This window comes from Pleurodeles waltl, chromosome 12, assembly GCF_031143425.1.
Source record: "Pleurodeles waltl isolate 20211129_DDA chromosome 12, aPleWal1.hap1.20221129, whole genome shotgun sequence".
Taxonomy (NCBI): Eukaryota; Metazoa; Chordata; class Amphibia; order Caudata; family Salamandridae; genus Pleurodeles; species Pleurodeles waltl.
In genome coordinates, this window is record NC_090451.1 from 57,375,461 (window position 1) to 57,396,337 (window position 20,877).

The window sequence follows — 20,877 nt, forward strand, 5'->3', positions numbered from 1 at the left end:
GCTTCCCTCCATCTTGCAGGCACCCTAAGACAACTGCGAGGACTCTGGGCCACAGAAAACCTGACATCGGAAAGCATCATTGCACCTGTGCCACCTAGGCAGAGTTGAAGTGGGCCAACAGTGCCAACCGGCCCTCTAGAGACAAAGCCCACCTTGGACCTGCCCACTGTGGACTCACCTATGCCACCTGCAACCTCTGGCCTAAGGCCCACTCAACAGCAGGTGCTTCCAGTGGAGAAAACCCGAAGCTTCAGGACACCTCTGCACCGGTAGCCCCTGGCCTGTGTAGAAGAGGACCAAAGGTGTCCCTCCTTCACCAATCATCTCAAGACTTGAACCCACTGGTTGGTTCTTCATGACTGGGCTCACAGTCCAGACCTGCAGCTTTTTTTTTAACCAGACTGATCCACATTGACTAACAATGGGCACCCACCTTAGTACTATACCTCTGCACCCGGCCGCCCCAGTGCCGTTCGGTGTAACCTGTTGGTGTGGTCCTGACCCTTGTCCAATACTAACCTTAAGTCCAAAAGATTGGTCCCATAGGTCGCTGTACTATACTTGAATGCGGTACTTGTTTTTCTCTCCATAGGATAACAGTGCAGCTTTCCAGAAATGGCACTATCGACTTTTCAAAACTGTAAAGATTTTTCTTGCAAAACATACTTACCTGATCGTACTAATTCTGGTGCCAATATATAAAGATACTTGTTTTTAGGTTTTTTGGTAAAAAAAAAAAAAAAAAAAAAAAAAAAAAAAAAAAGGTGTGGGCTCCTTGAGTGGTGTATCTCATATCTTGACTCTGTGTGTATTTACAGATGTCTAACTCTCCTCTCTTATAAGCCTAAGGTTGCTCGACCCTATTACCCCCATTAACAGCAGCACTTTGGGATTGTTAAAGCAAGCCCCTGTCCCCTAGTAAGGGAACCCCTGGACTCTCTGCATGATATATCTCATTTTGATATATCCTATAAAGAGCCAGCTTCCTACAGATGAGCAGTACATGCTGTGCTCAATCTGACACCAAGGATCATGTTCTGAAAGCATGGTAAACTGTACAAGAATAAGTCTGAACAATGGCACCCAGAACGTTTTGGTGACAGGTCCTCTTTACTTGCAAAAGCCCATAGCTAAATATCTACAGATAGATTTCTGCTTTCTGTTACGAGTTTCGAATGTAAAGTCAAGAGAACTGGAACTACGCCAGAGTTCCACGATAACCACAAGAAACATGTGTAGAGAATCTAAAGGGAATTTATCATATAGCCTGAAATTCGGAAATGCTGTTGGCCTTCCTAGAGCTTTGCTGGATACTTTTATGTTACATGTTAAACTAGAGTTTTCACATTTACACAGTAGCCTCACCTTTTTGAACAATGCATTACTCGTCTCCATTTCATCCTGAGGGAAGTAGTGTCATGGAGCAACGAAACCAAGATGTAAAGCAATCCTTAACAGCAAGAGTATCAGGCACGGGTCGTAGTTGGCTTACACACCTGTATGGAGTCCAAAGAGCACTTAATCTGCCCAGAAGGTCCCTGGAGGGGTGTACTTCATACGAATACCTGTTCTGGAACATACATTCATGTTCCGATCTTGATGGTCTGGCATGGAGGTGGCAGATACACCTTTTGACATAAATGAAAGTGTCACTGTCTTGCAGGACTTACAACAGTTCTGTGACAACACATCTGCCAGTGCTGCCTCCGTGGGAACAAGGGATGTAGCAGTAACATCTACCACCTGGATTTCAAAAGTTGGGGGATCTAGTGCGTGAAAAGATTGCTCGTGCCCCGGTTCCAGTCCTGGGACTACACAGTACCAGAACTGTCATTCTACCACCGCTGCCTGGTTCTGAAGATAATCGCTTTGTCTCCATCGACAATGTCAAGCTACACCATATGGTTGCTCCTGCACAGCAGACCTAGGCAACTCCTGGGTAGTACCCAAATTCCTCTCACTACAGACCAGGATGTTCCTCTACAGGTTTTGAGCAGCAACGCTGACACCACTCCGAGCTGGGGAGTATGGAAAATGAGCTTTCATTGGTTCCACTAACTTCTACAAATAACACCAATAATATTGATTGATTTTATTCAAATTCTACACAAAAGGATGGCATAGTCTACTATGAAACACTAAAGGAGTCTTCTGCAAGTTCTCCTCTTCCAAACACGGCTCCAGTTTTTGCCCGAACTGCTTCTAGATATTTTGCAGACATCAATGACACTTTCACTGACTCATCTGCCTCTACTGTAACAGGACTGTCAAGAGCACATAACCTGATAATTTGGCTCAAAATTAACTATTTTATTCTTCCATGGAACTAGCTATGGCTCTTACTAACTGCGCTTGCCTTTGTCCTTTGGAATGGGTTTGTCATTGTTCTCTTCTTACTTATACATGGTCATTACCTTCCTGAACACTCTACAGTTGAACTGGTGGATGCAGTCTTAAAACCACATTTTTTAATCTCACAAAGTCCGCAGACTTGCCCCTAGTAAACATTTCTACCATACCAATTCCTGATGGGATTGTTTGGGATAAAGTATTATTTGATATATGTGGCCCGACACAGCTCATTCAAATACCATATGTATTCAAACTTTCTATGAACAATGCAATTATACCCGGAGTAGTTTCAGATGATTGGGATGTGAAAACAGTTGATTCTATGTTGTCTGATTTACAGTATTATACAATATTTGAAAATTAAGATGTGTATCAATCCAAATAAAATGATGGAGATATGTTCTGTTATAATTATTATGGACATAATTCCATTCACAGAGCAAGTACCCCAAAGAATATTTTTAATTATGCACAGTGGGAACACTGTCCGACACTATCTGTGGGGAATTCCAAAAGGTGAACTGAAAACTTAGCATATTTCTCTGGGCACAATGTTAAAAATGCTGAGTGGTATTATTTAAACTGCCAGTGATGGAAAGTCAACATGTTCTATTGACCGATACAAAATTAATTTATTCTGATTCCTTTGTTTCCCGGTTGGCTATTGAAGGCTATGATTACTGGCTGAAGTCGATAAACTTGAAGTGTGTGGGGAACTAAAAATTGACAAATAAGGGGAAAGGAAGCTGTATTCAGAGTATGCCTGATAGTTTTTCAAATGATATTTTTGAATGAAACTGAACAAACAAGTTGTTTAGGCTTAGCAAAAAATTAAGGAACTGAATGTGCCCAGTATTTCTGCCCCTGCTAAATTTTACAAATGGCAAAAGTATATAAATGCATCTGAAGATCAGCTCGATGAATGGGTTCAGAATGGAACATTTAACAGATCACTTACATATCCAGGTGGGTGGTTATTGCGGCGTGTAGACACCAATGGGTGCCATACTTATTTTGTAAACTCCATGTGGGGGTTTTAGAACAAATAAGCCGGACCCTTGCTATGTGTCCTCAGAACACTCGGTTATAGTGACAACATATAGTGTAGGAAAATTATGCCAGCAATGGTTGAAATGTTCCTCACTAGATGCTGTTAAATAACACCCCAGTCTCCTGTCTAAAGAAACAGATTTACAGGATTTCCTGTTAGGCCCCAGAAGACATTGCAGGAAACGCTTCTTACATGGAGAATATCACAAAATTTGAAAACTTTTCCAAGCGGCTGCCCGGTTAAGGCAAATTGATCAGGAAAATGTACAGAAAGCATTAGCCGTTGTAGATAATGGGATTAACACCTTGTCCGACCCCATATACACTTTAACATTGTATCCTCTGCAATACATATAGTACAGAATAACATGTCATCTTTACACCATGGACAGAGTAGGCTAAGGTCCATTATTCAGTTAGGTTGGAGACTACAAACACTGAAAGCAGGTCGCATTCCCTGGCAACACATTAGAGCAAGGGACATATTTTCAACATTTAATTTAATGCGACAACAACAAATAATGGCTACGAAGGAAGCGACTTACATCATATGCTAAACATCGAGAAATTAGAAAAGTTGCCTTTTACTGTGGCTGCAATACCATCAGCTGAGTGGCTAATACACGGGGTTGTTAATCTGCCCATTTCAACACTTCAATACATATCCTGCTTGAAACACATTCCAGTAAGCAGATATGAAAAGCTGAGAGATAGTTACATACACAAGGTGTGGGAGCTTCCCTTTTCGTACAAATGCTTCAATGGCATGAAAGAGATCTTTCTTATCGGTAGTGAATGTGAGACTTCTGTGAGCCATTCGATGGTTTGTAAACAGCTGTCCTTGCACGGGCATTTAATGCCTCAGCTGCAAACTTGGCTTGTTACCTGAAGTGAGTTCCAGTCCCCTTGAACAGACCTGCGTTCCAGGTGTTCTCAAAATGGCAGCTATGTGCTCCTTAACAGTGAGAACTGTTGTGGAATGTGAGCCGAAATTCCTTTTGTCATTTCGGTCTCCCAAAATGTCGCATGCTGCGGGAATGTCCTCTTATCCCCTACACAACAAGGAGGAGGAGCAGGCATTTGGCCTCATATTTCTACTTCTGATGTGAATTTTGACAACATAAGCAGACTCAAGGCTTTGTTTCAAAAACCTGTGGTGCTTACATCTGCACGTGAGACCTATGCGCTTCAAGTTGCGAGGTCATCAGCAGAGATTCAGTCCCTATTAAGCCAAATTTTCCAAGACACTTTGGTGAAGTCATGGGACAACCATTCAACGCATCCAGTACTATTGGAATCACGCATCTCTTTAAGGCTGTTGGTTCTGGTTTTGTTCACACCTTTTACTCTATATTTGGCTTAATACCTTCAGCCATACACTCAATATTTTCAAACGTTTTGGGGGGATTTCCTATTACTTTGGGTATAATAGGTGGCATCTTGCTGTTGCTATTTCTGCTGCGCAATGGCTGTCCTTTCACAGTAAGGAGGGCTGAAAGCGCTTCCACCAGCGCAACTGTCATGAACTCATGATGCAGTATTTCGGAGAACCACTCCTGGAACAACTGGCGTGAAACTGGTCGCTATATATCTGAATGGATTCGGATAGTGTGCAGCCCGTATTTTGGTGCCTTTTTGAATGTGAACTGAAAGTCTGTCTTTCTATGCAGCGCTTCTTTCATTGGCTTCCATCTGTTGATGTTCTCGATTAGGGCTCATTACCAGACATGGGCGTTGAGGGTGCTTTTGCTACGGGAAGCTGTCTATGAGTTGCCCTTTGTGGATCATGCGACTCTTAACTCAACATTGGGCACAACATGGAATGCTGCTTCCTCCGCTGGAGCTCAGGCTTTGGAACACGAGTGCTCTATGGTTTTCCTTGGAAACTATTTGGATATTTTACCACCTGCTGAAGTGGAATATTTCCTGGCTTCAATTGTCCCAGACATAATTGGGGATTTTAAAAAGGACACTGACTTTTGAATTTGGTTTTACTGGCACCACTACTGAAGTTTTAAATTGTCCTTTTTCCTCCATACTCACATATCTTTTAACTTGTCATAATTGACATTTATGTTTATATGCTTTTATAAATAGATTTTATTAGGCTTTATTTTAATTTAGGCTTTAAACCACCTTTGACCCCGGCAAGGGGAGGATGTTGTATAGCTATTTTAGCCATATTTTAGACACGTTATTTTAGCAAACTAGGCCTGCTGTTGTGCGCTTTAGCCCAGTTACATTTTATTCACCATTGCTTTATTTTTCTAGCATTAGCCACATTTGTGGTATGGTTTTAGTTTTCTCTATTTAGTTGTTCTTTCGCCTAGGAAAGTATTACGTTCTTAACAGAACATTAATTTCACTTTATGCTTTCCTCAATGCTTTAATTACATAGGGTTGCCGGAAAAAGTGGTGCGCTGTATCTCCAGCATTCACAGAAACATACACACTCCTACATGGGTACCCATTCTTACAAAGTCAACTGTTTTAGTATAAAAACACTCTTTTGTCCCATACACGTTAAAGGGAGACTCCAGCCAGATGACTACAACTGTATGCTGATGCCTTTGCTACAGTTGCTTTCTTAGACCGCTGAACCCCTGGCCTACATGGGGACTGTGTCTCTCTAGACTACAGACTTCCCTGCTCAGGTATGGGGCAAGATGTTTTTCTGGGAGGGTGGGGGGACATAAAGGGCGGATTAGGTTTATGCTCTGACAAAGCTTAGTTAGGAAAGATATATAGCCCTAATAGTGACAGTATGGTGGGACTGTTTTTGTGTTTCACTCTCCTTGTCACAAATTTGCTTTTATTGTGTTTTATCATCCTAGTTATTGCAATACATGCCATTTTATCTAAGATGCAGTTACTTCAATAAACCCTAATTGAACTATATTCTGCCTCTGTTTGTCTTTGCCTGTGTGAGACTACTGTAAATGAGAGAAAGGGACGAGATATGATTGACCACGAAGAGTCTTTCTTGTCACGCGCCCGGTTGCCACAATTATCCTTGCTCTTGGGTGGAGATGAGGCATTGCTAGTTAGCTGGAAGGTTAGGTCAACAGGCATCACATAGTGTGGAATTGTACTCAGTACCCCACAATTCAGGTGTTTGTCGCCCAAATCCAGTAGCCTCAGTATGATAATGAGAACGTACCCGACAGCAGCCTCCATGAGAGAAATAATTTAATTTTTGACCTGTGAGGGATGAGATAGTTACCGCAGCTCATAAAAGTCTCAAACTCTACTGCATCGTGTGAACACAAATACTGCAGATAACACCTCTCATAGTACAGACATGAAATAGAAGAGAACAGCTGTTACGAAAAGCATGTGGGCTTTGTTTCAACGAAGAAGTAATTTGAGCTGAACAACAACCCAAGTATTTGTTAAGTCAAGAGGTAAGCCCCAGAATTCAAGAAACTCCACACGTAAGTGGCTTAAAGCCATGGAAAGTGTTTGCTGCGTTATTGTCTGCAGAAAGGCACCCGAGATCAGAAATAACTTAAGTCTCCAGTTCTGGAGAACATTTTGCCATTTGTTGTAGCAGGAATAAATAGCTGTGGTCAAATCAGTTGTCTATGCTGGTTATCCCGGCTTCTGGGATAAGACGACTTTTAAAGAGCATTCTTAATGAAAATACCTTCCCAAAATTACTGCCAACGGCCCCGGTTAAGAGCAAAATATATCTTATTACATCGTCTTAGAAACATTTTGGGACCCATTCACAATTGCAACAATGTGCAGTATGAACATCAAGAAGTGATCATCAGCTTCATGAATTTGACATAGTGAAGGTATCATAACAATTAAAGAATGAGGGCTAAACCAACTGGCTCCACACACCATACTAACCCCAGCCTCAATTAGACCCATGTCACATATTGGGCCTCAAAACAGCAAAGTTTGAGGCATAACTACAAGTTAACTACAAGTTAACTACAAGTTAACTACAAGTTAACTACAAGTTAACTACAAGTTAACCCAAGGCCTGCATCAGAACAAATCAATATCCTGTCCTTACCACCTCCATCCTTTCGTTGACCCGCAGACTATTATCATGACAGAGTTAAAATAATATGGTAAATTAAATGACAAAAAATAAAAAAACAATAGGCTGTTTATGGTAAGATATTTTAAGATGTGAAGAGGTAAAACTAGGTGTTCTTTTCTGGACTTACATGTGTATTCAAGCGATAAGACATGAGCTCAAACTCTCCATCGGGAGGGATGAATGAAATTGTCCTGTCATTTTCAAATCGAGAAAGTCGAACACATTGGTGAAACTTGACATCTTCCAATTCCACAGACTTGCTTTTTCCCCCTTCAAAGGAAGCAGATATTGTATACTTTCATTACTCGCAGATAGCAGGTATTGTGTAGTTTCATTGCAAGAACAAAGTCCAACAGCTCGTCTGCATTCTACATTCAGCAGATGACTGACTTGCTAAGGAGGCTGCAATTTAGAGGCCTTCGATGGTATTTTTGGAATCTTAAAACCTATGTTCAAGTCAATCAGCTTTTCTGCAAAATTGTGGGATCATGAGAAATCACTGAGCCAGAAACTATAAACATCTGTATTGTAAATAAACAGCTGCACAGCCTGCTGCCCAATCCCATCTGTTGGTTTACATTATGATTTCTATAATCTAGTCTCAAATGGACCATACACAACGCTATTCTACTTAGTGAGCGTCACTGACAGGTTCTCGATATAGCAAAAATTTTCTCTGTGAAACAATCTTTTTTTTTTTTATGAGCCATGTCCATGCTACATCAAATAAGTATAAATAAATTAGTTACAGATGACCTACACTATTAGGCAATTTTATCCCCTCCCAGTGTTATTTTGAAGCCTTAAAAAGTAACCCTGCATCTCATTTCCATGACTTCAAAGTCTTCAAATCAATATTTTAGTGAGGGAGACAAAATATTTGTTAAATGCACTACATCAGTGGTTCCCAACTGTAGGAAAGTACCATCTTGCCTGGCATGTTACCCCCATATTTCACTGTATATATGTTGTTTTAGTTGTATGTGTCACTGGGACCGTGCCAGCCAGGGCCCCAGTGCTCATAAGTGTGCCCTGTATGTGTTCCCTGTGTGATGACTAACTGTCTCACTGAGGCTCTGCTAACCAGAACCTCAGTGGTTATGCTCTCTCTTTGCTTTCCAAATTGTCACTAACAGGCTAGTGACCAATTTCACCAATTCACATTGGCATACTGGAACACCCTTATAATTCCCTAGTATATGGTACTGAGGTACCCAGGGTATTGGGGTTCCAGGAGATCCCTATGGGCTGCAGCAATTATTTTGCCACCCATAGGGAGCTCTGACAATTCTTACACAGGCCTGCCACTGCAGCCTGAGTGAAATAACGTCCACGTTATTTCACAGCCATTTACCACTGCACTTAAGTAACTTATAAGTCACCTATATGTCTAACCTTTACCTGGTAAAGGTTGGGTGCTAAGTTACTTAGTGTGTGGGCACCCTGGCACTAGCCAAGGTGCCCCCACATCGTTCAGGGCAAATTCCCCGGACTTTGTGATTTCGGGGACACCATTACACATGTGCACTATACATAGGTCACTACCTATGTATAGCGTCACAATGGTAACTCTGAACATGGCCATGTAACATGTCTAAGATCATGGAATTGTCACCCCAATGCCATTCTGGCATTGGGGAGACAATTCCATGATCCCCCGAGTCTCTAGCACAGGTTTCTGCCCTCCTGGGGTCCAGCCAGGCTTGGCCCAGGAAGGCAGAACAAAGGACTTCCTCAGAGAGAGGGTGTTACACCCTCTCCCTTTGGAAAAAGGTGTCAGGGCTGGGGAGGAGTAGCCTCCCCCAGCCTCTGGAAATGCTTTGATGAGCACAGATGGTGCCCATCTCTGCAGAAGCCAGTCTACACCGGTTCAGGGATCCCCCAGCCCTGCTCTGGTGCGAAACTGGACAAAGGAAAGGGGAGTGACCACTCCCCTGACCGGCACCTCCCTTGGGAGGTGCCCAGAGCTCCTCCAGTGTGCTCCAGACCTCTGCCATCTTGGAAACAGAGGTGCTGTTGGCACACTGGACTGCTCGGAGTGGCCAGGGCCAGAAGGTGACGTCGGAGACTCCTTATGATAGGCTCTTACCTGTGTTGCTAGCCTATCCTCCTTCCTAAGTAGCCAAACCTCCTTTTCTGGCTATTTAGGGTCTCTGCTTTGGGGAATTCTTTAGATAACGAATGCAAGAGCTCATCAGAGTTCCTCTGCATCTCTCTCTTCACCTTCTGCCAAGGAATCGACCGCTGACTGCTCTGGACACCTGCAAAACCGCAACAAAGTAGCAAAAACGACTACTGCAACCTTGTATCGCTGATCCTGCAGCCTTCTCAACTGTTTTCCTGGTGGTGCATGCTGTGGGGGTAGTCTGCCTCCTCTCTGCACTAGAAGCTCCGAAGAAATCTCCCGTGGGACGATAGAATCCTCCCCCTGCAACCGCAGGCACCAAAAGACTGCATCACCAGTCCTCTGGGTCCCCTCTCTGCACGACGAGCGTGGTCCCTGGAACTCAGCAACTCTGTCCAAGTGACTCCCACAGTCCAGTGACTCTTCAGTCCAAGTTTGGTGGAGGTAAGTCCTTGCCTCCCCACGCTAGACTGCATTGCTGGGTACCGAGTGATTTGCAGCTGCTCCGGCTCCTGTGCACTCTTCCAGGATTTCCTTTGTGCACAGCCAAGCCTGGGTCCCCGACACTCTAACCTGCAGTGCACGACCTCCTGAGTTGTCCTCCGGCGTCGTGGGACCTTCTTTTGTGACTTCGGGTGAGCTCCGGTTCACTCTTCTTCGTAGTGCCTGTTCCGGCACTTCTGCAGGTGCTGCTTGCTTCTGAGTGGGCTCCTTGTCTTGCTGGACGCCCCCTCTGTCTCCTTACGCAATTGGCGACATCCTGGTCCCTCCTGGGCCACAGCAGCATCCAAAAACCCTAACCGCGACCCTTGCAGCTAGCAAGGCTTGTTTGCGGTCTTTCTGCGTGGGAATACCTCTGCAAGCTTCTTCACGACGTGGGACATCCATCCTCCAAAGGGGAAGTTCCTAGTCCTCTTCGTTCTTGCAGAATCCACAGCTTCTACCATCCGGTGGCAGCTTCTTTGCAACCTCAGCTGGCATTTCTTGGGCATCTGCCCACTCCCGACTTGAGCGTGACTCTTGGACTTGGTCCCCTTGTTCCACAGGTACTCTCGTCTGGAAATCCATCGTTGTTGCATTGCTGGTGTTGGTCTTCCTTGCCGAATTCCCCTATCATGACTTCTGTGCTCTCTGGGGAACTTAGGTGTACTTTACACCTACTTTTCAGGGTCTTGGGGTGGGCTATTTTTCTAACCCTCACTGTTTCCTTACAGTCCCAGCGACCCTCTACAAGCTCACATAGGTTTGGGGTCCATTCGTGGTTCGCATTCCACTCCTAGAGTATATGGTTTGTGTTGCCCCTAAACCTATGTGCTCTCATTGCAATCTATTGTGACTGTACATTGCTTTCTATTGCTATTACTGCCTATTTTTGGTATTGTGTACATATATCTTTTGTATATTTGCTATCCTCATACTGAGGGTACTCACTGAGATACTTTTGGCATATTGTCATAAAAATAAAGTACCTTTATTTTTAGTATATCTGTGATATTGTGCATATGACACTAGTGGTATAGTGGGAGCTTTGCATGTCTCCTAGTTCAGCCTAAGCTGCTCTGCTAAGCTACCCTTTTCTATCAGCCAAAGCTGCTAGACACCTCTCAGGGATGTGGAATTCCTATCGCCCCGCGCCCAAGACATCTTGTTTGGGGTCAAGGGCAACAAGTTTTTAGGTTTACTTTGTCCTTGGGACAAGTAGGCCCAACCCTCTGCAGCACAAACTCTTTGGCTGCCTGTTTACAGAGAGTGGAACTCTTTGCAGTTGAGGTAATGTGTTTCCAAAAGATACTGCTGTTCGAACTTGTATTTATGGTTCATTATTTGAAAGCCTTCATTATTAGGGTGAGTGCTGTAAATAAATGTTTTAAGGTCACACTTCACTACTGACGTTGGTTCCAGTACAAAAAAAAAAAAAAGTGTATACACATGTTTGAAAAGTTTAGGCTATGAGGCTAAGTATAATGCTCCCAGAATGCTCTCTGATTAGATGCAAATGAAGTGTCATTTAGTAAAATGTGTTGATGCATGCTAGTATTTCCCAAAAATATTTCTAATGGAAAATCAGTGTAACCATTTTCAACACGATTATGGGAAGCATGAAAAAACAAACACTGACAAAGCCAACTGATCTGACATATTTTTATAAGTCTTTTTGTTTCATCAATGCGTGTCTTGTTTTGACATGGCTTTTGTAACACTTTATTGTTGTGGGAGCTACCAGGCCCTCAACATTGTAACAAACACTGGCAAAACCCCCCCAAAAAGTTTTTGAACTCTAAAAGCACATGTTGCCACCAGTGGCATAACAAAGGCCCCGCAGCCGCCCTCCAGGGGGCCCCTTCAGCACAGCACCTGCCCTGAGTGAGTCTGGAGAGGGGGCTCCTCCATGTTCTTTGCAAAGGGGCACCCTCCAGTTTCGTTACTTCACTGATTGCCACTGTAGTTCCTGACACTGAACAAAACTACTTTGTGTGCCAATATGCTCCTTGTGGAAGAGCAGAATGCGATCACTCACAGTAAAGTCAGCCGAAAGAGAGAGAAATAGAAGTTTAATAAAAACAAAATGTCTTTGTTAACACCAGACCTAATTAGGGACCAAGACCCACATGTAGGTAGCTTTTTGCATGTCGCAAACAGCGACTTTCGCTGTTTGCGACGTGCAAAAAGCACATTGCGATGCACAAACCCAGTTTTGCGATTCGGTAACCTGGTTACCGAATCGCAAAACAGGTTTGCGACTCGCAATTAGGAAGGGGTGTTCCCTTCCTAATTGCGACTCGCAGTGCAATGTAGGATTGTTTTGTGACCACAAACGCGGGCGCAAACCAATCGCAGTTTGCACCCATTTCAAATAGGTGCGAACACTTTCACAAAAGGGAAGGGGTCCCCATGGGACTCCTTCCCCATTGTGAATGTCACTGTAAACATTTTTTCAGAGCAGGCAGTGGTCCTGCGGACCACTGCCTGCTCTGAAAAAATGAAACGAAAACGTTTCATTTTTAGTTTTTGTAATGCATCTCATTTTCCTTTAAGGAAAACGGGCTGCATTACAAAAAAAAAATACAAAAATAAAATGCTTTATTGAAAAGCAGTCACAGACATGGTGGTCTGCTGTCTCCAGCAGGCCACTATCCCTGTGAGGGCCGCCATTCGCAAGGGGGTCGCAAATTGCGACCCACCTCATGATTATTCATGAGGTGGGCATTTGCGAAGCCCTTGCGAATCACAGAAGGTGTCAGGGACACCATCCTACATTCGGATTTGCGACTTGCTCTGACTCGCAATTTGCGGGTCGCAAATCTGAACCTACCTACACATGTGGCCCCAAATTCTTAAAGAAAGTCACAAAAGTGCACCCATGGTATATGTCGTACCCCTATAAAATATTTGTGAACTGTATTTTAGCATGGGTAAATACGATGTGTAGATTTGCTCATGTGAAAGTCTATTGAGCATTTGCAAGTTCATTTTCCCTCCAGCCACTTTCTTCCCAACCCTGGAAGAAGTTCTAATTCTGCCATTGTCAGGAGTAAATGTCCAACCTTTCTTATTATGGGAAAATATTAGAGAGAAGCTGGTGAAAATCTTTAAAACATGCAGGTTAGTAGGTTTGCAGACTCAAAGGCATTCTAGCCCTGGAACTATTGCTTACTGCTTCCTCCAGCCCCATTATGCAGATCTGCAGAAAGGTGGCAAAATAAGGAAATTGCTACAGTAGGGATTGAAACTGCAAGTATTCAAGCCCTACTATGGTAGTAGGCCTGGCATAATCAGAGAGGCTATTATCAGAGCTCTTACATAATTAAATTGCTGCCATAATTTGTCGCCACACTACATAGCACCAAAGGGACAAGTAGATCTTTTTACAGGACAAGTAGATTTGAGAAGCAACCTGTCCTCTGGACAAGTAGATATTTTAATAAATTCCACACCCCTGCCTCTTCTACACTAATAAGGGATAACTGGACCTGGTGCAGAGTGTAAGTACCCCTTGGTACTCACTACAAACCAGGCCAGCCTCCTACACAAACCTTTTGACTTCTGTGGACCCTCACTTTATCATTACTAGAATCCTTCAATACTCACTGAGTGATTATTGGAATCTGGGGACCCCCCTCCCCAGTGAGTCATTAACCTGTAGCCTAGCCAGGGACCCCGGCCTAAATATTGTCAATGATTTGAAGCGTTAAACAATACACAAAAATACATAAACAAGCATTCCATCAAACACATACACAAATGATAAATATAAATAAAACAATAACATTTTTGATTTTAATATGAAGGTTGGAGCTTTTCTGAATTAAATTGAAGCCACACATTGTCCATACTATATTTTGTTTGATGTACCTGCACTGCTCCCACAAATCAATCTGAGGAGACTAATTTAATGTTTAGTCCCCATTTCAAATGCCTTGACATTTACTGTACTTTTTAAAATTTTCAGCTGTGCAATTGGCCACTTTATTTATATACACCTTATTAATCTGTTAATATTACTTAATTTTCTAAGCAGTCGCAAACACCGTGAGGAGGCTTTGTGGTTTCCCAGACCACAGGTTGGGAACCACTGCACTACATGCTTACATCTAACTACACCTAGCTAGAGACAGCTTTACCTGTCTGCAGGAGCTTATGTGATTAATAATAAAGATATATACGGGGGAGGGGGGCTTTGGATCAACTCCTTTCGCCCTCAAAACAACAGCAGCAGCCAGCACAGCTCAAACGACAATAGGAACTACAGCAGTGACCACAGAAGCCACCATGGTATGGATCATTTCACTGACAACTGCTGTTGCTGCTGCAATAGAGGTCACAAAGCACAGCTGTGTTAGAAGCCACCACAGAAGCCAGAACAGCACCAGCCACAATAGCAAAAGCTGTAAGTACAGCAGGGACCACAATTGCAATGGTATCAGCAAACACAGCAATAAAAACAGCGGTCTTCGGCACAGGGACCAAGTTGCCACCAAAATACAGACAACTACAGCAATAGCAATGGCGACGCGAGCTACAAACAGTACAAAGAGGAGCAACAAGCACAACAGTGACTGCAGCATCACCTACACCGGTCATCAACAGTGATAACGCCTCTACCCCTTCAGGGACGAAGGCAAAAACAGATTCACAACCTCTCGAACTAAATGTCACCACTGCAATGAGAAGAGCTGCAACAATTAGGCAGACAGCAGAAATAATCATGCTAATTTATGCACGCCTGTATTTCCAAGCGTTAGCACATTAAGATCACACCTAGTGGCTTTGGCAATTCTCATTTCGACTCTAATAACTTTTTCTCAATGTTCAATATATTTAACTGTAAGGTGATGTCCACAGAGAAAATCTCTTCAGACGTTGGAAGCGCATTGCCGCAAGTCGTCACAAGTGGCTGCATTGGCCACTTAATTAGTTTTAACAGCCCTGTACTCATCTTTTGAAAACCCAGACAAGGACACCCAAAAGCCACTGCCTTTTATCGAACTATAACACATCAGATTTAGTTTCAAGGAGCCCTTCTCGGCAACCTACAGAAGCTTGCTGAATAGAACTGTTGATTCTCTTTGAAAAGTGAGAAAGCTGAGCCCTCACAAGCAAAAGTCTGCACCTTCTATTAAACTTCCTATCCATCTTTGGAGCGACACGACTTCCTCTACTGAAATTCTGCAGTACACTGCTTTATAAACAGACTGTAAACTGAGAGGTCCCACCAGGACTGCCAGTGAACCTGCCCCATGACATCTATTTGTCCACTCTGAGCTGTGCCTCCCCATTCTGTATGTCTATAGTGATCATGTACGCTGACCTGACGGAATATCTGTAAGTGCTTTACGGTGGCGCCATAAATTCACAATACAGAAATACATATCATAAGACTTCTGCAATGGCATTCTTCTAGGAGTTAAGCATGGTTCTCCTGCAACCACTAAATGGAAAAGCAAAGTATTAAAAAGGAAACTAACCCCTCAATGTTTGTTAATCCCTTTAATGTTGTTGCTGTGAGTTCATTTGTCATACAACGTATATACTGACAGACAAAAAAATGATTTTCACAAGGTTCATCACTTTCATCGCAACTTTAAGTCATTACTGGGGTGAGTGGTATGTTGCATTTAAGCCATAAAGTAAGTAGGAGGATAGCTTGCCTATTAAAGTCCTCAAGTTTGGGGTGACCCCAGAAAAGGAGGCTTTAAATGGAAAAAATATACCCACTAAATGAGGCATGAATGCACCCTGGCAGCAAAAGATTTAAAATTTGTGTTGACCATATATTCATTAGTACGTCAGTGTTTAGAACAAGACAAAATTGGTACCTCAGGTAGGCCAACAACTAAATCATGAAATCACCACCTGTAGGAAGCTGGCCTGGTGTGTGGTGGGTACCCAAGGTACTTACACCTTATACCAGGTCCAGGTAACCCCGCTTAGTGAAGTGTAGTCAGTGTCTAGAAGCCAGGCTCTCTAGGGGTAGCTGTGGATGAGCAGCAAGGCTTATCTGGGAGACATGCAAAGCTCATGCAATACCACAGTAGTCATACAGCACTTACGCACATGAAAGAAAACACTAAAAAGTACTTTATTTTTGGAACAAATCACCACAGAACACTAGACAGACAGCCCACCCTTAGGAGGTAAGCAATACACTAAATATATACACTAGTAATCAGAAACGGGCATGGAAAAAGTTAGAAAACAGTGAAATGTGTAGAGGGGAGCTGAGAGTACTAGAAACCCACAGAGGTAAGTAACACAGTACGCCCCAGGAATGCAGGAGTAAGTCACTGGATTTTCCACAAACCACCCAAAAGGAGGAAAAGAAGACACCCAGACAAGACTGCAAGAAAACCAGCGGGGGATTCCTGAAGAAAGAAGACCTGTGGAGAGAGGGGACCAAGTCAAAGAGTCAGAGGAGCCCAGGAGGAGTAGGAGCTACTACCCACCCAGCTGTGGATGCAGGAGTTGGTCGACGGTGATGAAGACCAGGTCAGCAATGCAGCCCTGGAGCCGGAGAAAAGTTCCTGATGGATGCAGATGACGTGCCACGGTGGAAGGAAGATTGCAGACAGGTGTTGGTGCAGGAATTCCACCAACAAGTATTGGCAATGGCAAACTCACGGTAGGTTGAAAAGGAGTGCTGACAGGGGCCTGCAAGACCCAGGAAGGCTCAAGCCAGGAGGGGAGTCACAGGGGACCCTCAGTGTCGCAGAGAGTCCACAGGAGCAGAGGCAGCACCCACAGGACAGAGACACAGGAGTCACAGAAGAAGCTCACGCTGCACTACAAAAGAGGATCCCACGCCGCAGGAGAACCACGCAGGAAACTGTACTTTGCAAGACGGAGTGCTAGGGGCTCGAGCTACACTTCACCTGAAGATCCCTTGGAGGAGATGCAAACAAGCCTTGGCATCTGCAAGAGATACGGTGCACTCCAAGGGAGATTCCTTCTTCTTCTTGTGCAGGCTGAAGAGTTGCAGTTGCAATCTTCGGAGGATGCACCGAAGGGAAATGTTGCAAAGCTGGCAGGAGACGTGGAAGCAAAGTTGCAGAAGAGTCTTCTTCATCGTAGCAGCGTTTGTCGGTTCCTCAAGGGTCCAGTTGCGGTTCCAGTGGCCAGAAGTCGAAGCAGAGGTTGCAGAGGAGTCCTGCTGGAATCCTGCAAGCCGAATCTGAGGACCCCACCCAAGAGGGAGACCCTAAATAGCCCTGAAAGGGGAATTGGTCACCTAACCAGGTAAGCACCTACCAGGAGGGAGCTCAGACGTCACCTGCCTGGCCACTTAGATGATGGCAGAGTTCCCTACCAACCTGGGAAACAAGATGGCAGAATCCAGCGACACTCTGGAGGAGCTCTGGGGACCATCCCTGGGGTGGTGATGGACAGGGGAGTGGCTGCTCCCCTTTCCATTGTCCAGTTTTGTGCCGAAGTGGGGACTGGGGATCCCTGAACCAGTATGGACTGGTTTATTCACAGAGGGCACCAAATATGCCCTTTAAAGCAAACCACTGGCTTGGGGAGGCTACCCCTCCCAAGCCAGTTGCACCTATTTTCAAAGGGAGAGGGTGTTACACCTCCCTATCCCAAAGAAAATCCTTTGTTCTGCCTTCCTGGGCTTGGTCAGATCAAGCAGCAGGATGGCAGAAACCTGTCTGATGGGTGACAGCAGCTGGGCTGCCCAGAAAACCCTGTAAGACTGGTGGTAGCAATGCTGGGGGTCCTCTAAGGAGCCCCAGAGTGCAAGGAATCATACTTCCAATACTTGCAACAGTATTGGAGTATGATTGCGACATGTTTGATACCAAATATGCCCAGGTTCGGAGTTACCATTAGGTCACTACCTATGTCCAGCTACATATGTCCAGCTACATATGTCCAGCTACATATGTCCAGTACACGTGTAAAATGGCGTCACCTGCACTCACAAAGTCTAGGACAATGTATCTGGAGTTTGTGGGGGCACATCTGCTAGTGCAGGGGTGCCCTCACACACTGGTACCAGCACCCTGCATTCTGGGCTGAGAGAGCCTACCAAAGGGATGCCTTATAGTGACCTGGTGTAGTGACCTGTTGTGAAACCGGGTGCATACACCCAGTCTACACAGGCTGCAATGGCAGGCCTGCAGAACCCTTTGCATGGGCTCCCTATGGGTTGCAGAATAACTGCTGCAGCCCATAGGGATCCCCTGGAAGCCCAATGCCCTGGGTACCTCGGTACCATATACTAGGGCCTTACTTGGGGGGACCAGTATGCCAATTTCGTGAAAAAAGGTACAATTTAGAGGAGAGAGCAAAACTACTGGGGTATACTGGTTAGCAGGAACCCAGTAGAGACAGTGAAACATACTGACAACAGGCAGAAAATGGGGGTAACCATGCCAAGAAAGACGTTACTTTCCTACACCACCCAAAAGGCAACATATGTTGGCTAAGTCAGTGTGCACGTGTAGGAAGTTGGCTCTGTATATACATTTCAAAGTAAGAAATAGTGTGCACAGAGTCCAAGGGTTCCCCTTTGAGGTAAGATAGTGGCAAAATTAGATCATTCTAAAGCTCTATTTTGTGGTAGTGTGGTCGAGCAGTAGGCTTATCAGAGAGTAGTGTTAAGCATTTGTTGTACACACATAGGCAATAAATGAACTCCAGGCGAATAGGTTTTTATATAGAAAAATATCTTTTTAGTTTATTTTAAGAACCACAAGTTCAAGATTTGAAGTAAATACATAAAATGCAAGGTACTCCACACAGGTAAGTTAGGAACTTTGAATTAAAGCAATATCATATACAGTCTTTGTTAAAATGGCAATAAGCTATTTTAAAAGTGGGCAGTGTGCAAAAATCAACAGTTCCTGGGGGAGGTAAGTAATGGTTAGATTGTAAGGTAAGTAAAGCACTCACAAGTCTCAGTTCCTGGGCATAGGCACCCCACTGTCGGGGGTTCAAGGCAACCCCAAAGTTACCACACCAGCAGCTCAGGGCCGGTAAGTGCAGCGGTCAAAGAGGTGCCCAAAACACATAGGCGCCTATGGGGAACAGGGGTGCTCCGGTTCCAGTCTGCCAGCAGGATAAGTACCCGGGTCCTCGAAGGGCAGACTGGGGGGGGGGGGGAAAACACAAGTAGGCACACAAAACTTGAATAGGTTTCAATGGAGGGACCCGGGGGTCACTAGCGGTGCAGGCAGGCACAGGGGGGTGTTTCTCGGGCCAGCCACCACCTGGGCTAGGCAGAGGGTCACCTGGGGGTCACTCCTGCACTGAGGTTTGCTCCCTTCAGGTCCTGGGGGCTGCGGGTGCAGTGCTTGGTCCAGGCGGTGGGTCCCTTGTTACAGGCAGTCGCGGTCAGGGGGAGTCTCTGGATTCTCTCTGCAGGCATCGCTGTGGGGGCCCAGGGGGGTCGTCTCGGGCTACTCACTGGGTCGCAGTCGCCGGTGAGTCCTCCCTGTGGTGTTTGTTCTCTGGATCTTGAGCCGGGGGCATCGGGTGCAGAGTGTGAAGTCTCACGCTTCTGGCGGGAAGAGTGAAGTCTTTAAAGTTGTAGAAAAGTTGCAAGTTTGTTGCAGATTGTTGAGCAGAGCCGCTGCTCACAGGAGTTTCTTGGTCCTGGGGGGTCAGGGCAGTCCTCTGAGTCTTCAGAGGTCGCTGGTCCCTGTTGGATGCGTCGCTGGTTGCAGGTTTTCGACTCTGGAGACAGGCCGGTAGGGCTGGGGCCAAAGCAGTTGTCGTCATCCGTTGTCTCTGCAGGCTTGTAGGTCAGCAGTCCTCCTTCTTTAGTTCAGGTTGCAGGAATCTGATTTCCTGGGTTCTGGGGTGCCCCTAAATACTAGAGTTAGGGGTGTGTTTAGGTCTGGGAGGGCAGTAGCCAATGGCTACTCTCCTGGAGGGTGGCTACACCCTCTTTGTGCCTCCTCCCTGTGGTGAGGGGGGCACATCCCTAATCCTATTGGGGGAAATCCTCCAAAACTAAGATGGAGGATTTCTAAAGGCAGGGGTCACCTCAGCTCAGGGCACCCTAGGGGCTGTCCTGACTGGTGGGTGACTCCTCCTTGTTTTCCTAATTATCGCCTCCAGCCTTGCTGCCAAAAAGTCGGGGCAGTGGCCAGAGGGATGCCTAGGGGCGCTGTAACAATGTGGGTGAGCCTTTGAGGTTCCTGCAGGGCGAGGTGTGAAGCACCTCCACCCAGTGAGGCTTTGTTCCTGGCCACAGAGTGACAAAGGCACTCTCCCCATGTGGCCAGCAACTCGTCTGGTTGTGGCAGGCTGGCAGAAACTGGTCAGCCCTACACTAGAAGTCGGAGTGGTATTCAAGGGGCATCTCTAAGATGCCCTCTGGGTGCATGTTACAATAAATTGCACACTGGCATCAGTGTGCATTTATTGTGCTGAGAGGTTTGATACCAAACTCCCCAGATTTCAGTGTAGCCATTATGGTGCTGTGGAGTTCGTGTTTGACAAACTCCCAGACCATATACTCTTTATGGCTACCCTGCACTTACAATGTCTAATGTTTTGCTTAGACACTGTAGGGGCATAGTGCTCATGCACATATGCCCTCACCTGTGGTATAGTGCACCCTGCCTTAGGGCTGTAAGGCCTGCTAGTGGGGTGACTTACCTATGCCACAGGCAGTGTGAGGTGGGCATGGCACTCTGAAGGGAATGCCATGTTGACTTAGTCATTTTCTCCCCACCAGCACACACAAGCTGTGAGGCAGTGTGCATGTGCTGAGGGAGGGGTCCCCAGGGTGGCATAAGACATGCTGCAGCCCTTAGAGACCTACTCTGGCATCAGGGCCCTT

The 20,877-nt window shown here is 45.2% G+C and overlaps 1 protein-coding gene across 2 annotated transcripts in view; it reads right to left on the reverse strand.

The window, feature by feature from the left end:
- LOC138267757 (AP-1 complex subunit mu-1) overlaps positions 1-20,877 on the reverse strand; it is a 132,612-nt gene that overhangs the window by 53,986 nt on the left and 57,749 nt on the right. For both annotated transcript variants that reach the window (XM_069216944.1, XM_069216945.1), the window contains exon 7: positions 7,587-7,729. In XM_069216944.1, the coding sequence (XP_069073045.1) occupies positions 7,587-7,729 (143 nt within the window). The remainder of the gene's footprint in view (positions 1-7,586; positions 7,730-20,877) is intronic.